The sequence below is a fragment of the Leiobunum rupestre genome, chromosome 6 (genome assembly GCF_980474605.1).
Source record: "Leiobunum rupestre chromosome 6, qqLeiRupe1.1.hap1, whole genome shotgun sequence".
NCBI lineage: Eukaryota > Metazoa > Arthropoda > Arachnida > Opiliones > Sclerosomatidae > Leiobunum > Leiobunum rupestre.
In genome coordinates, this window is record NC_143389.1 from 53441010 (window position 1) to 53457844 (window position 16835).

The window sequence follows — 16835 nt, forward strand, 5'->3', positions numbered from 1 at the left end:
AACCCACACACGCTGGCCAAATTAGGGTTAATGAAGACGGGCTCTTTTTCTTGATCGCGGCCAAGTGCGCTTTGGATGAATATATTAGCGAGTTTCATTTGACAGAGAGCCAAAAATGAATATATCTAGTGAAGGCGCGACGGAATCTACCGGTTCTGACCAGGATCTCTTACATTATTAAGTTATTAAACGCGCTTTACATACCCGGAAAAATATCACGATTAATTACAGCGTGGAAAAATTATTCGCGTTAAATAATATTGTATTTTTTTATCATTTACACGAATTAAATGTGTATGGCTAATTTTCTGGTTTTCCCTCCGATAACTTCCTAATTAGTAAGATTTATAATGAAAATTTCTGTTAATTTAAACTTTCTAATACGCCTAAAGTTGATTTTTGTTCTCAAATTCCTGGCAGCGAAACAAATATTAAGAACGAAGCCATTAGAGGTTCTCTTTTAATGCTTTTATTTATTACAGATGGCGCTAATATACTCATTTTAATGGGAAAGTGAATAAATAGCTGAAAACTATTCGTGAGTTCTGAACCGTTCAACCAGTCCCCAAATGCAAACTATTCGCAGACAAGAACCTCTTGTTGAACCGTTCGGAACCGTTCTAAATGGTACCTACTCAAGAGCAAGTACTGGTCGGAACTCAAGGTTGAAATCTCTAAAATTCGTCCGCACATCGGGCTGCGTACGTCAAATCGTACGAATCACAACTATTCGTACAAAAGTTCTGAACTATCCAGAACTTTTGCGTGACGTTACAGCTCAGTCCTAGGCCGTTCTCTTAACGGTTCAGAACTCACGAATAGTTTTCAGCTATTATTAATTTACAAAATATTGCAAAAGCATCCGTCGTTGTAACGCCAATAAAAAGAGCAAAAAAAAGTGTAAACTTACAGTATTGTCCCCTTCCAACTGAAAGGTCAACGGGGCATTTTTGGTCCTCGAGTAAATCGACTGTCAAACAAGTCATTCGATCGTCCGTAGTATCTGCGGGCGTAAAAAGAAAAAGGTTAAATTAATGGAATCAAAACAACGAGAAATCTCAATAAATTGTCGACTAAGTGAATGGCTAACAATTTGAAGGGAAAGTTTTGGGCCCGGGAAAAAGAAAAAGCAATTTGGCGGGTACGTACGAAGTAGCGGAGAGTGTAAATTAGAGCGATGAAATACATCAGAAAAAAATATAAAGAAATAAGGATTCGTCTCTAGATGCCGCGCGGCTGAAGATCTCGAGCGAGCCAAAAAGGCCATTCACCCCCGTCAACAGAGAAACCCCAGTTCTGCCATACACAATCGAGCCGACAATCAGCCGACACTTTAGCCGCGAATAAGGCCCGAGGATTTCGCAGACTGTACCCTCCCCACGGGCTCCGAGCCGCTAAGGGATACTAACTCCCGCTTCGACTATAGGAATAAGAGGGAAAGCGAGGACGCAAACAACGCTCGGTTTTCAGTCTATTTTCCGGACACATTTGCGGCCACTGCCGGTAGCCCTCCCCTCTCATTCGAGGGGGACGCGATTCCCCAGAAAGCGGCGAGCCAGTCACCCCGGCCAGGACCCCGCCTCGCGCGCGCGTCCAAAAACACGTTCTCCCAGGACGCCATCCACCCGACATTCAAGGGTCTCCCGCGCGGGCTTTAACGCCGAAATTTCCGACGTTTTAGTGACTTTTTTGGGGGAAGGACCACCCCGGAAGGGAATGCGGACCAGCCAACGCTATGTTGGGATTTAATGTCCATTGCCAAAAGCGCAATGCGCCGCTCGGGACACTGTTTTGGCAGCTCTCCATCCTAATCAAAAATAATTATTACGCGGAACGAATTTAACCAGAACTCGATTAGGGTAATAAAGAATAGAATTTCTCCGAAGGTTGTAAATAAAACGTTGTTTTTGGATAAGGAAAGGTGAATAGATTTAAACTACGTCTGGTAGTGGTCCTCGCCCTGGACATAGGTGCAACGCGTTTCCGTGATATTTACAGGGGCATTACGTAGTACCTTCCAATACGCTATTATTAGTCGTATAAGGTTTTAAGAAAATGTATAAACATTTACTTAAAAATATTTAAAATAGTGGTAATATTTTCAAAATTGTGGTAATATTTTCAAAATTATCAATTTTAAAAATTATTCGGTAATACTATTATTTATATTTCATATATTTATTAAATTGCAATTTCCATTTAAAACACAAATATTTAAAATAGTGTCTGTACAATTTCAAAGTTACCTTATTAGAATTCGCAATTGGTTAATATTTTGAATTATTTTCCATATTTTAATTAAATTGCAATTCTTATTTACACCAAAAATATTTAAAAGTGCCAATACAATTTCAAAGTTAACTATTAGAATTCGCAATTGGTTAATATTTAAATTTTAATTAAATTGCAATTCTTATTTATACCAAAAAATATTTAAAAGTGGCAATACAATTTCAAAGTTACCTATTAGAATTCGAAATAGGGTAAAGAATATTTCTACTATTTAAATTTAAATTCTTATTTATACCAAAAACCAAATATTTAAAATAGTGCCAATGGAGTTTTAAAATAACCCGTGACTAAAAGTTGGTTTGGTGTAAAGCATTTCGTGAAATAAAGGAATTACTTATAATGGGTTTATGAATAGCGTGTACATCATTCAATTTCACGCAAAGAGCGAGGAAACAATACAAATTAGGAGTACGTCGCCACGGATAATCGCGAAATCGATAATGACGGAAAAAGTGTGTCTTTATGTCAACGACGAGCTGGGGAGGAAGATCAAAGAAAAATAATGATGATTAAAATGGTGCCGCAGAAACTATCCGAAATTCAAGGGGATAAAATCGTCCGAGCGTGAAGAGCAAACTATTCATCAGTGTGGATGCGCGCACTCTCTCGTGGATAGAAATGACGTCGCCAAGATGGAGAAACAAAAGAAGATCAGCTCGAAATGAGGCCGGGACTAGCGGAGTTACGTACCGACCATTTAAAGGAGACATAGAAAAAGAGGTTATGCTCCAAAAAGTTTGGTTTCGTTCACCCCAATTCGCGATTGGCCGCTATTCGAGCGAGTGCCCTAAGACACAGTACACGCGCTGCCTTACTAAACCCTATTTCTCAAACGTGCAGATTTTTTCAAGGGCAAGGTACGCTACTGATTGAAATCTTATCGCGTATATTATTTGGTTGAGACGCTGGGTATAGTCTCTTTAACAGTAAATTCAAATTTGTACTATAAAATATTAGACAAGATGATTAATTTAATCCAGAGAAACGTACAATATATTTTTCACACAAGCGCGTAAGCCAATAGAAATTCGACTTTTGTTATCTTATAGGACAGTTGTTTTTACATTTAATGCTTTGGCACTATGACGTCATAGAACGTCACCATTGTTTTTTTCCTATAGCAGAGTTGCCACAGTTTTTTCAGATTCAAATTCCCAGGTTTTCTCTGACCATCTCCGGAGATTTTCCTTTTAATTAAGGTTTCCTTTTTGCAAGCGAAATTAAATTACCTGATTTTGTTATAATTTTTAAAATTGCCTGATTTTGTTATAATTTTTAAAATTGCCTGATTTTATACTAATTTTTAAAATTGCCTGATTTTGTTATAATTTTTAAAATTGCCTGATTTTGTTATAATTTTTAAAATTGCCTGATTTTATACTAATTTTTAAAATTGCCTGATTTTGTTATAATTTTTAAAATTGCCTGATTTTGTTATAATTTTTAAAATTGCCTGATTTTGTTATAATTTTTAAAATTGCCTGATTTTGTTATAATTTTTAAAATTGCCTGATTTTATACTAATTTTTAAAATTGCCTGATTTTGTTATAATTTTTAAAATTGCCTGATTTTATACTAATTTTTAAAATTGCCTGATTTTATACTAATTTTTAAAATTGCCTGATTTTATACTAATTTTTAAAATTGCCCGATTTTATACTAATTTTTAAAATTGCCCGATTTTATACTAATTTTTAAAATTTTCTGATTTTATACTAATTTTTAAAATTGCCTGATTTTATACTAATTTTTAAAATTGCCTGATTTTATACTAATTTTTAAAATTGCCTGATTTTATACTAATTTTTAAAATTGCCTGATTTTATACTAATTTTTAAAATTTCTGATTTTATACTAATTTTTAAAATTGTCTGATTTTATACTAATTTTTAATATTGCCCGATTTTTAGACTAATTTTAAAACATTTCCTGACTATTAGACCCATATTCAGGAATTCCAACTCTGACTTGTTACCTTGTATAGGTAAAACGTGGTAAAGCTACGAGCTGCTGTTAGTCTATAAGAAACCAAATTTGTTGACTAACTCGAATGATATTTTACAAAAATATTTCAAAATAGCAATATTTCAATTCGAATAATGAAATTAATTGATATTTATAAATAATCTCCCATTTTGGAGTTGGAAATAATCGCATGTACGAAACATTATGGGCATCAACAGGGTTTGAACAAAATTATCCAGGTTATCCCCGATTAATGTTTGGCAATATCCCTGACCTTTTTGGTAAAATTCCTGCTAATTTCAATCATTTCATGTTTTCATAGGTGCGAAAGGTGCCGGACATCAGCGCCCAGGAGAAGATACCTCATTTCTCTCTGCGATGCAGGGTTTATTGAGTAAGAAAATCCCTGACTTTCTACGATATTATTTAAATCCCTGACTTTCTACGATATTATTTAAATCCCTGACTTTCTACGATATTATTTAAATCCCTGACTTTCTACGATATTATTTAAATCCCTGACTTTCTACGATATTATTTAAATCCCTGACTTTTCTCACCAAATTGGAAATCCCTGACTTATCCAGGATATTCAGGTTTCGTACGAACCCTGATCATTGAAATTTTCCTTATCACCATGAAAATTAAATTTAAATTAATATCTCAGAACATCCGGATAGTAAACTTGCCAAAACCCATCGTTGGTTAAGTTCGATTTTTGTGAAGCTAAAAAAAAACATATTTGACGGTGTAATTTTTGCGATAATCACGCAACGATGTAAGGCCGCTTGAAGATAAATCGCAAACTGGCTCCGGAGAGAAGCGTTCGATATGGCGGGCGGGCCACAAAACGGACGCCACCTTGACCAAAATATTTCCGGAATTTGCGCTACACCTCTCTCCGCCGCTCGGAGGATTCTGCCTCGTTAAAAAACGAGCATCGCGGAACCCCCCGGGTCCCTTTCGCGCCACCTCGTAGCCTCCCTCTCGGTGTCGCTGTGGGGGAAGCGAAACCTTGAACCTGGATATTTAGATAAATTGGCGGTTATCGCGACTTCATCAATTTGGATAGAGGCGATAGAGACGAAATTCCCGAAACGGTGGAAGACACGGAAAATGCGATTAAAATCACCAGAAGCGAATAAGATATTACGGACAGTTTAACATACGCGCTATTTAAATAATTACTTTTCAATTATTTGCAACAGGCGAGGGTTAATTCCATAATAAGATATAAATTAACTCTTATCTTAAGGGACTTAAGACGAATTCGTGTGATAAATATTAGACCTATTTATCTTCGCTACTACGCGGATAAAATTTAACATTTGTCACGCGGAATAATACAGGCGGTAAATGATTGGCCGTGGTTCGATGTACACATCAGCGGTTTAGCTGGAGACTCACTTCGAGCTTGCAATAGTTATATGTTAAGATTTAATTTGTTGTTATAATAACAACATTCACTTTGCAAAGATAAGATATTATTGTTTAAATTACAAATATAAGAGTAAGATAGATTTAAAATAATCATGTAAAATCCAATAGCTTATATTATAACTTTAAAATGATCCATTAACTGTTCTAACTTTGAAATGATCCATTAACTGTTCTAACTTTAAAAGGATCATATTAAAGTTAACGCATTCATTGGGTGCTAATATTACCAAATTCCTTATAATGGTAACCTCAATTATCCTACAATTTCCTAGATCAAGTATACATTTCGGTGGTAAATTGTTTTCTAGTTAATCATTGAAAAAACGTCCCGGCTGATAGTGAAACAGGAGGAAAAACCGAGCGTTTAGAAATTTACAATAATTTGCTTCCGTCTTTCGCAGATAAATAATTTAAAATGACAATAATAATAATAATTCATACTTGACAAGGAATAGGGGGGGGGGCGCGATTTGTCGGCGGGTGGGATTAAAACAAACAACGAAAAAAAAGGGGGCTAGTGTTGAGATAGTACTTGTCCGATAGGCTGCAATCCGACCGCACTTCCTGTTAGTTTACATTTCTTTCTACCCCCTTCGTTTCTAATTCGTACACAATTCGCGCTGGAAAAAGTGGAGAGTCACGCCAAAATGAATCCAAGGTCCTTTAATAATCTCCCCCCCCCCCCCCTCCGTTAACACCAGCTTCTCTTGTCGGGTACTTTATTATGACGTCATATCTCAGTTGCCGCGCGTTAAGACGTGGAAAATTACAAAACAGCGCGAAATGGACAATCAGATAAACAACCCGAGGAATTCTTTGATAATTTAAAACGTAATCCCTGAAAGTTTAGAAATATATTTTTTTTAAGGTTGCCCAAAACCTTGATTGGCATAAATTTCCCAAACTACGTGAAATTATTTCGAGAGATTGTCAACGGACGAAACTAAGATTAACAGAGAGTTATCAATACAAGACTGTATATTTAGAGCACTCGTCTTCGAAAACATTTCGTAATTGAAGACATTATCGTTGGCTAGACAACGTACGCGCGTATTCCCAATAATAACTATTTTCAGAAGTAAATAATAATAATAAGTATTCATCTCGGTGACTAGGTCGTAAAAATCGAATCATGTACCTGAAATAGAGGCGGAAAGATACATTTATTACTTTTACGAAATTTTCGAATTTCCCTGACTTTTCCAGGTTTTCCCTGACCATTTTTGTACGATAAATGAAAGGTTTGGGGTAAAATATTGTAAAAAATTTAATATATTTCTAATACATATTTCAAAAATTTATTTGCCTGATTTAGTGGGGCCATTTTCAAACTCCCCGACTTTATGGAATCATTGTCAAATTTCCTGACTTTATGGAATCATTTTCAAATTTCCTGACTTTATGGAACCATTTTCGAATTTCCTGACTTTATGGAATCATTTTCGAATTCCTTAACTTTATGGAATCATTTTCGAATTCCCTGACTTTATGGAATCATTTTCGAATTCCTTAACTTTATGGAATCATTTTAAAATTCCGCGATTTTTTTTAATCAATTTCAATTTATCATCTTCAAATTCCCTTACATTTTGGAATCAATTTCAATTTATCATTTTCCAATTCCCTTACATTTTGGAATCATTTTCAATCTCCACGATTTTTTATAACCATTTTTCAATTCCCTGACTTTTCCATGTCATGTACGAACCCTGTTTTAATAACTCTGACTGACAATGTAAAATGTAGAAATTACACTGCTTAAGTATATTTACTTATTTATAAGCAATATTTTCCCAAGGTAATAATTTGAGAAATTCACAATTGGACGTATTTCGTCAGTAATGTTTCTAATGAAAAGTGTTTAGAAAAAATTAGCGAAAAACGTTATCACGATAGGGAAACTTATCTCTTGGAAACATTTTTATATACTTCTGATACTTTCATCTTACAAAATTTGCCCTAGAAATATAAGAAAGATCCTACCGTTCCAAATACCGATAGCGGCGGAGTTTGTTTGTCGTCTACGATAGCTTGATTTCGCCGAAAGATATATTCGCACGTCGCGTCGGGTACAACAAAAAATGAGCACGTTCAGCGTGGATATAAAAATGCCACAAAATAAAAGAGCGTCGGTTTACACTTGGATTGCCACGGATTATTTAAACTATACAGGATACGGTGGGTGACCGGAAGTTACGACAATCAAAAGCGACCGTTAAAAAAAGAACTCTAGAAAGAAGCCGTGGTCAAGTCTCCGAAGCCGCCACCCCGAGCGCCACCCTCGCCGGATATCGGCTTTGCAAAAAAGGGGCTCACCGAAAACTAAAGAATTAACATTGAGAAAATTTTCGTAAAATTCCATTGCTGTATAAAATTAAGTAGAATCTTGTTACAAGAATTTGTCCCATCGCGTATAACATATTTTAAATCCCCATTTTAGTCAACGTAGAGATTTATTTAAGATTATTCCTAATTCCTTCGAGCTTAACTAGCCATTTTAATAATGGCAGCAAAACCTACGTAAGATAAACTATGCCGCGGTATCATCACCGAAAGATAACTAAATAAATATTTTTATCTAGCGCTATTATTATTATTTCTGCCAGTATTTATCGCAATTTTCATACTAAAGGTAAATTTAAAACGTCCATAATTACCTGGTTTCATATCCGTACTCATGTCCCAATAGAACCACCACAAATAATCAAACGGTAGAAAATACACCAAAAGTGCGTAAATCCAAAAACAGTGCACCAAATATTCCAAAAATATTACGAAATTCAAAACAAAAACCGTAAATGTTTCAAAACGAGATATAATCCATTTTCGGGTCCGCGTACGCGAAATAGGGGCCACCCTCGTCGAAGGCCAGGGCGACGCGCGGTCAAGGTTAGGGTCAGGACGAAAAGAAACCGCGCGAAAAAAAGTAAAAACAAAACGGCGACGATGGTCAGGTACTTTTAAATCTTCGACGCGACATGACTGAAATCAACATCCTCTCCGGACGGATTGCGAAAGCCAACTAAAAGTTCTCGGTCGCCCCGAAAAGCCAGAAGCTAGCGCTGACTCCCCAGCCGACCGTCGAGCGCCGAAAAACTGGGAGCTACGGGATAAAATGGGCGGGATTTAAAACGCGCCCCGCGACAACGCTACGGGCGGGGGGGGATGAATACGACGAGGGGAGAATTAAAGATGAGGAGCCGAGGGGGGGGAGGAAAATAGGATGCTCTAACATCCCCCCGTTTGCAACTTCGTAACGTCTTCTACTACCGTATAGTGGGTCCGGGGAATTTTTAGGGATGAGAAGATGGGGATGCTACGGAGGGGGCGAAATGATAGTCTCCCTACGCTAACTCTCCCGACTCGGGAGATATTTGGAGAAGGGGGGAGATGGGTCGTTTCCCTCCCCCCGTTACATCCCTAAGGGGGTTGGGGGGGGGGCGAGCTTTATTTTAGGGAAAACGAGAACTCGGGAGAAAGAGAACACAAGGATGAAGAGAGAGGTTAAAAAAAATTATAGTCCATCAGGAAGGAAAAAAATTAAAGTGAAGATTTTCGGCGCAGTCGAAGCGCATCTACTGTCACTCTTTTTTATTGCAAAAATAGGGAAACAGTGGTCGGTTCTGTTTTGAAATTCATTTCGCTGAATCGCTGGAGGTTTTTATTTTATCTAACGCCCAATCTGGGAGACGGTTTTATTTTAAGGAAAAAATATCGCCGCGATGGTCGAGATTAAATATTTAAATGTTTCGACGGTTATTACGTTTCTTAATTAGACCCCCCCCCCTCAATGGAATTATTGGGGTTATTTTTTTCAAAGGAATAATATCTCCAGTTTAGCCCAGTTTTTTATTCTCACTTGGATTAATTTCCAAGCAATATCGCCATGGGAAAAAGGTCATCCCAATATTTGATCAACTTTCGCTATTGTTTAAGCAGAGTCGCCACAAATTTATCACAATCAAATTCCCTGTCTTTTCCCGGTTTTCCCTGACCATCTCCGGAGATTTTCACCGAGGGGCAGGTCACTTCCATTTTGGGTGCGTCTTAATCATAGTAAAATGATTAAATCAGGGTAATCAAGATTAAAAAATCTAATCATGATTTAAACGAAATTTAATCATTCTAATCTTTGTAATTAGACTAAATCATTTTAATTAGATTTAATCATTTTAAACACAATTTAATCAATATAATCGGTAGAATCGAGAATTTATCATTAAAATCAAAACTAAAGTACGATTTAATCATAATAATCACGAAATAATTTTATAATCAGGATTTAATCATTTTAATCAGATTTAATCATGATTAAATCAGATTTTAACATTCTAATCATGATTAAACGTGATTTAATCAACTTAATCGTGATTAAATTGAATTTAATCAAAATAATCACGATTAAATCGGATTTAATCTATTGAGGGGTGCGTCGTTAATCAAGGAAGTGACCTGCCCCTCGATTTTCCCTGACTTATTTTGTGCCAAGATTTGGTATTTTTTAACCTATATTTTAATTAAGTTTTCCTATTTGCAACGGAAATTAAATTCCCTGACTTTTCTACCCATATTCAAATTCCCTGACGTTCCCAGGAATTCCAGGTTTTCCAGGTACCGTGGCAACCCTATTTAAGGGGAAAATTTGGGAAACAATTTAATACTTTTATTAACTGACGAAACTGATCAATACGAACGCGATACGCGAACGAAAGGTATTATATACATTACATATTCTCCGGGGGCTAAACAAAAAAAAATCGAGTTTCTTTTATTTTAGGTTTTGTTCTTAAAATAAAATTCAACTATAGAGATGTGGTTAGTGGCTTAGGGCAGAACCGGAGAAGAGCGGGCGACCTTGAAGGTCGCCCGGTACGAGGACTGTTTAAGCTAACAGCGCCTGATAACCGTACTACAGTTAATACTGTTCTTCTTAACGAGCGAGCAAGATAACTCGACGGGGCAACGCGGCGATGATTACAGCATCTCCCAGATTTAATTCACCAAAAGTTATAGCTGCAGATAGTCATAGCATGAAAAAAAAACCGCTTACAATAAAAAATATTCTTTAAGCGCAGAAAAGAGACACCTCGGAACAGGGGATTCCAAGTCTAAGTTATCATAAGTAAAATAATAATTATAAGTATGACGCTTCCTTCTTTTAAAGGTAATTTTCTTAGCTCAGGGTTGCCACAGTTTTTTCACAATGAAATTCCCTGACTTTTCCAGGTTTTCATTGACCATCTATGGAGATTTTCCCTGACTTATTTTGTACCAACATTTTGTATTTTTTAACTTATATTTTAGTAAAAGTTTCCTATTTGCAACCGAAATTAAATTCCCTGAAATCTCCCTGATTTTTAGACTAATTTTTAAAATTGAATATATGCAAAGCTTCGACCAAGAGGAAGTGGACACTGAAATCCTCCTCTCAGAGGCGTAGCTAAGACACCCTAGGCCCCCCGCGAAACTATTTTCGGAGTTTTAGGCGGTATCTAGCATATAATTTGATAGGAATTTAGGGGCCCCCTGAAACCCTGTGGCCCTCCTGCATTGCGGGGTCTGCGGGGACCTGATTTACGCCACAGCCTCCTCTGGTACTAAACTAAACCCAAATCGAGCAAATAGCTCTGGAAATTTATTTTAGTACGTTGACAATTTTTGCAAATTACCATACTTACCGTTGTTACGTTACTTATGTACTTATTCAAAATCGAGAGTAATATTTCCGCGCCGCCTACCGCAGCGTACAAACGACCTTTATATAAATATACGTAATATAATACTGACCATAGGGGTCGCAATTATAAAGATATCTTTCTCAAAAGTTGACACAAAATAAGAAAATAAATACGAGACGAAGGAGATCAAAAAAGGGCGATAAAAGGGGACCAAACAACCCCTCACAAATTTTAAATTTCGGGACTTTTCTCTGATTTTATCAGGGATCAACGTTGACCGGGTATTCCTTCGACACGCAGGGCGGTCTTTTATAATATAATTTTTTTTCTAAATTTGACAGCGGATCCGTAGCTATAGAAACGGTAAAGACTGCGTTAATTTCTTAAATTAATGCAAAAAATTAACTTTGGTAAGGTCACCAAATAAGTATTATTACAAATCAAGGTTCGTAAAAATGCTAGCCCCACTATACAACGGTTTTACAAATTATTTAAATTGAAATTGCAAACTATGCATCTATTTAGCTATAGTCACCATCCGGAATTGGTCTAAATTTTACCTTCGAACCTAAGCTAGAAATGGTAAAGAATGCACTAATTACTTAAATGCAATGCAACTCTGGAAAGTCACCAAATAAATATAATTAAAAGGCAAATCATGCTAGGATCCTGAATTTGTCTAAATTTTACTACAAATTCGTAGCTTGCACGTGGCTAGCTATTTTCGTTGCCATGGTAACGAGTTTTGGTTATTCGTGAGATTAGAAACGCCAATGGTGGTCACCTGATTATATTATCGCGGTTAATACGTGGTGTTTGCCTCGTGATTTGTGACGTGCACTGTGACGTAGTAAAATGTCATGGCGTAGCGAGCAAGAAGAGAATAGTAAAGACTGCACTAACTGCTTGAATTAATGCAATGTAAGTTCGGAAAGTTACGAAATAAAATAATAATTATAAATTATAAGAAATCAGTGGCGTCACCTGGATTTCAAAACTATCGGTGCTTCAGCCCTGGTCCAAAAAAGTTTGTAAAATTGACTAGGAAAAATTAAGTTTTTGATGAGCATTTCGAAGAAACTTTTCGCCACTTGAGTGAATTGGGAAAATTCGGATCTTTAGGAGGCGCTTTTCGGAAATTTTAGGTGGTGCTTTAGAAATTTTACAGGTGGCTCGAGCGCCGCCTTAATCACCCTAGCGACGCCACTGTTAGAAATTAAATCGCATACCATACAATTTTTTAGTTAGAGTTAGATTTCAGTATTTTGTTTTGCATTTTACTGTGGAACCCAAACTATAAAGGCTACACACCAATTACTTAACAACGTGTAAACTAGTGCTATAAATATGCAAACTGAGATTTCCACGTACGACTGCAATGTGCAAAAAAAAAGCATTTCAATTGAAAAACTACCTGTTACTCGGCCCAAAAATATCGTATTTTGGAATTTGAAAAACCTATATACTGGAGCTTCTGAAAACTAACAAAAAAACTAAACATCTCAACGTCAAATTCAATCGTTCTCGGAAACGAAGGGGGGGGAGACACACACGAAGAAGGGGGGGGGGATAGTTGGCAATGAAAGCTACAAGGAGAGGGAGGGGGAAATATTACATTTTAAAGGCCGTTACTTAAAACGAAGCCGGAACCTCAGGTACACCCCCCCTACCCCGAGGCAGTCAAACCCTCCCCCTCCGGTTCATTCCGGAACCGGCGGATAGGTCCAACTCGCCACGCTGGAATATAGCGGCCCGTACAGGTAGAATAGTTATTATATGGGTTTAGTAGAGATAAAAAAATAAAGAATTTTCGAAGGAGGGGTGAGATGGGGGGGGGGGAGGAGAGTGGGTGGTGGGAGTCTCGCGCGTGAGCAGCTCGGATTCGAAAGCGTACGGGAGAAGTGGAACGCGGCTTCCGCGTCGCTATCACGGTTAGCCGGACGATTTACCGCTGTTTCAACGTATTTATTCAAGGTGAAGGTGAAGTACTGTTAAAGGCGTGGGATCGCTTTAAACTACGTTCCACGCTTTTTTTTACACGGGGGGGGGGAGGAGGGGGTTTAAAGCGTATAGAGGGAGTTGACGCCGCGGCGTAATATATTACAGGTCCCGTATACATAAATAGAAGCCGAAATTGGCGATTTTTAAAGCTTCAACTTCGAACTGAACCCATTTGATACAAAAGAGAGGCGATTTTTGGCTTCCAGCGAGCGGGGGTGCTGCCTACAGTTTAGAAATTATAACAGGTGTGATACGGAAGCTCAATTTTTAAGCCTAAAGTTCTAACCTCGGACACGAATTTTTATTTTTCAAAAACAGCTGTTTATGAAATGAAGTAAAATAATTTCCAGATTTCAAAATGACGTTTTTGCTCGCGATACTACCTTTACATCATGAGGTATAGCGGGCTTATTTTACTGGCTTTTATACCCTAACATGGTATAAATCGAGGGATGTCAAATTTGGTGTTGGGGCTAATCACTTCCGGTAATGACGTTATGATTTAAATATGCTATTATACTTCTATGTGCTTCTGAAATTTTATAAAAACGCTCTCTGAAGCAATGCCAATTAAGAGCAAAACTAAATTAAAACTTAAAAGTACTAATATTAAATGTAACTAACAATGTAAGATGATTACAGGGCCCCCACTCTAATCTTCAAATATTTTTATAGTAGAAATAGGATTATATTTCAAAAAATATAGGACTTTATCGGACTATTTTTTCATAATTATAGGATTTAATAGGATTATATATGCTTTTTCATTTACTAACTTAACGCATTTAAGAGCAAAATCTATATTTAGTGAAATAAAACTTTGATTTTCACTTAAAAGACAAACTATTTAACCATTTTATCACCAAATTATATAGCTAACCATGTTAACAATAACAAAAGTATAGACTAGAATTACTTTGTATAACAATTTATCCTACAGCTAAATCTAGCAATTTAACTGACAATTGTGAGTGGTGGGATTTGAAATGGGCAAAATATCCAAATTATAGGATTTTGTTTGACTTTTTGGGGATTTTGCTAAAAATATAGGATGTTATAGGACATTTTGGAAAATATAGTATTTTATAGGAATTATAGGACCTCTGGGGGCCCTGTGATGAATTAAAAATTCAGTTTACATTATCAATATGCAATCGGATAAAATGGTCAAAGCTCAATAAAATCAAAGAATCAATGCAAATAATTCAGTTTAGCTATAAAATGATCTTCTGAGAATGTTAAGAGCCAAGTTCTCACTATCCACTACTCAATAAAAGCGACTATGGGCTATGGCGACATCCATTATGGCAATAATTCTGTATGGGCTATCCCTACAGCTTTTATATATATAGGATAGGATGGTCAGAAATATCGGCAAACACACATTGTATTAAAAGGCAGGTTACGCGGGGGGGGGGGGGTTAAGGTATACATGTCCGTGACATCGGATAGGTGGAGTAGACTGCGGCATCATCAAAATAAAGTCACCTGCACGCGGTGAAGGTGGCCGCGACAGGAACTCCGGAATGGATTGGTTTGACGCGGGCTCCCAAATTGGCGAATCGACCCACCGGGCACTACCGCGAACCACCCCGCACTACCGCGAACCACCCCGACACTCCGCTACAAACGCGGGAAGAGGGTAAAGTCGGCGCGGTCCAACTTCAGATTCCCTTCCAGTCTCTGGAGCCTGGAATTATTTACGGGAAGCTTTCACCTTTGACCTTTTCCTACTTTGCCCGTCCCGCGTCCTTGTGTGGGCAGCGAGACCGACATCCCCCCACATCGTTAAAAAGCGCGTCTTCGATATTTACAATCGGTCGGAAAGATTTGGCACCGTAAATTGCGCGCACTGTCATTGTCCCCTCACGTTTATCCGTTTGATCATTGCGCGACCGATTCCCACCAGAAAAATGTAAAGAAACAGCCCATTTCTTGGAAATCTCGCGCGTTTCCCCGCCGTCACGCCGTGACAACAGCCACTCGTGGGGTGGTCCTTCAAATATGGCGCGAGTAGCGCGGATTTCACAATCGGGGAATCATTAATTTTATTAAAATCGACGAAATGGATTTTCAAAGCAATATTTTCACTCCCATATAGACGGTTATAATGACAAAGATTTTAGGGAATTAAATAAATTAAGTTCTAGTTGCGTTCTAAGTGTCACCGCTGCAGGTATAAGTCTTCTACCTGAAATTTAGCCTACTGCAAGGATGGTCAATTATCTTGACGAATTCAGAATCTGAAGCAATAATAATGGTCAAATAGTAAAAATACACCTTTTATGAACTAAAAATTTGTATTACAATTCACGAAATCAATTAGCTCGTCTACCATTCGACCGAATGCTACAATTTTTGGGGAAACTTTTAATATGCAATAATTAGGTACTATTTTAGTCAACCTAACCCTATACCCAAACTCATAGGGTTATATTACTTTTTAAATATCGGATATTAATTCATTCATTTGAATGGGACCCCGCCAACTTGGTTCTATTTTCAAATAAATATTGGCTATATTTTGATTCGGTCTCATGGGAATTCGGATATACGGGGGATCGCCAAGCATGAATAAGAAAAAATCAGCTAGGCTAAAACCTAAGGCACCACTTTAGGCCCAAGTCATCTAGCGACTTTTAATGCCTTTAAACAGGTGGCCGGGTTACAATGCGTAGGAGGGAGCCAACATCTCGCCGGCTATTCTAAAATATTCTCGCTCGATACTTCTATATATTAGACAGGTTAAGCAAGCCTTACAAAACGTACGGGAGAATTTGTAGATTGTATACACTTCTACAAGTTTCCACTACAGGTTTTCGAAGGGCGGTTTATTCTGTCTAATATATCTACCAATATTCTACTAATGTTATTATTAGCTTGAAACACGTATCTTTGCATGCTCCAAAAATATGATACGGAGCTAAAATAGACATCAGGGACAGTGGCTTAGCTGATGGTCCGCAGGGCCCGCGGTGCGGGGGGGCCTCTGAGATCTCAGCTACGCCACTGATCAGGGAGGCCTCTGCTCAGTTAACTATTCCGCTTTTCGCTCTTTAGTGTCTGAATTTCTTTTGGCAAATTGGCTGAATCAAAATTCTTAACTTTCACTCTCCTTTTGTTTTAAATAATTCTTAAATATTTTTTTTTAATTGATTCTGTATCTATTCAATCGTGTAATGTTTTTTGTTTGTTTTGTCCCGGTAACCACCACGAATAGGCTTTGCCTCCGTGGTTGCCAGCAAAGCTTGTGTTTTTGCAAAATAAATATTATTATTATTATTATTATTGCGTGGCGAAATGCATCATTTTAATAATTGAAAATATGGTTTATAAATAAAGGTCCCTACGCGGTATAATTTCAACATTTTACATCATTAACATTTAAATAAATTCGATTTGGTATTAAAATTATTTTTATATTAATAACTAATTAATTATAAAAACCGTACATTTGT

At 37.2% G+C, this 16835-nt stretch overlaps 1 protein-coding gene across 2 annotated transcripts in view; it reads right to left on the bottom strand.

Moving 5' to 3' along the window:
- LOC149941522 (uncharacterized) overlaps window positions 1-16835 on the bottom strand; it is a 45344-nt gene that overhangs the window by 11575 nt on the left and 16934 nt on the right. The window contains exons 1-2 of one of the 2 annotated variants that reach the window (XM_090177586.1): window positions 8356-8771; window positions 911-1003 (exon numbers count right to left, since the gene is read on the bottom strand). In XM_090177586.1, the coding sequence (XP_090033712.1) occupies window positions 911-1003; window positions 8356-8377 (115 nt within the window). In that variant the 5' untranslated portion in view covers window positions 8378-8771. Of the gene's footprint in view, window positions 1-910; window positions 1004-8355; window positions 8772-16835 lie in introns of those variants that run through there. The other variant, XM_090177587.1, reaches the window with a different exon arrangement.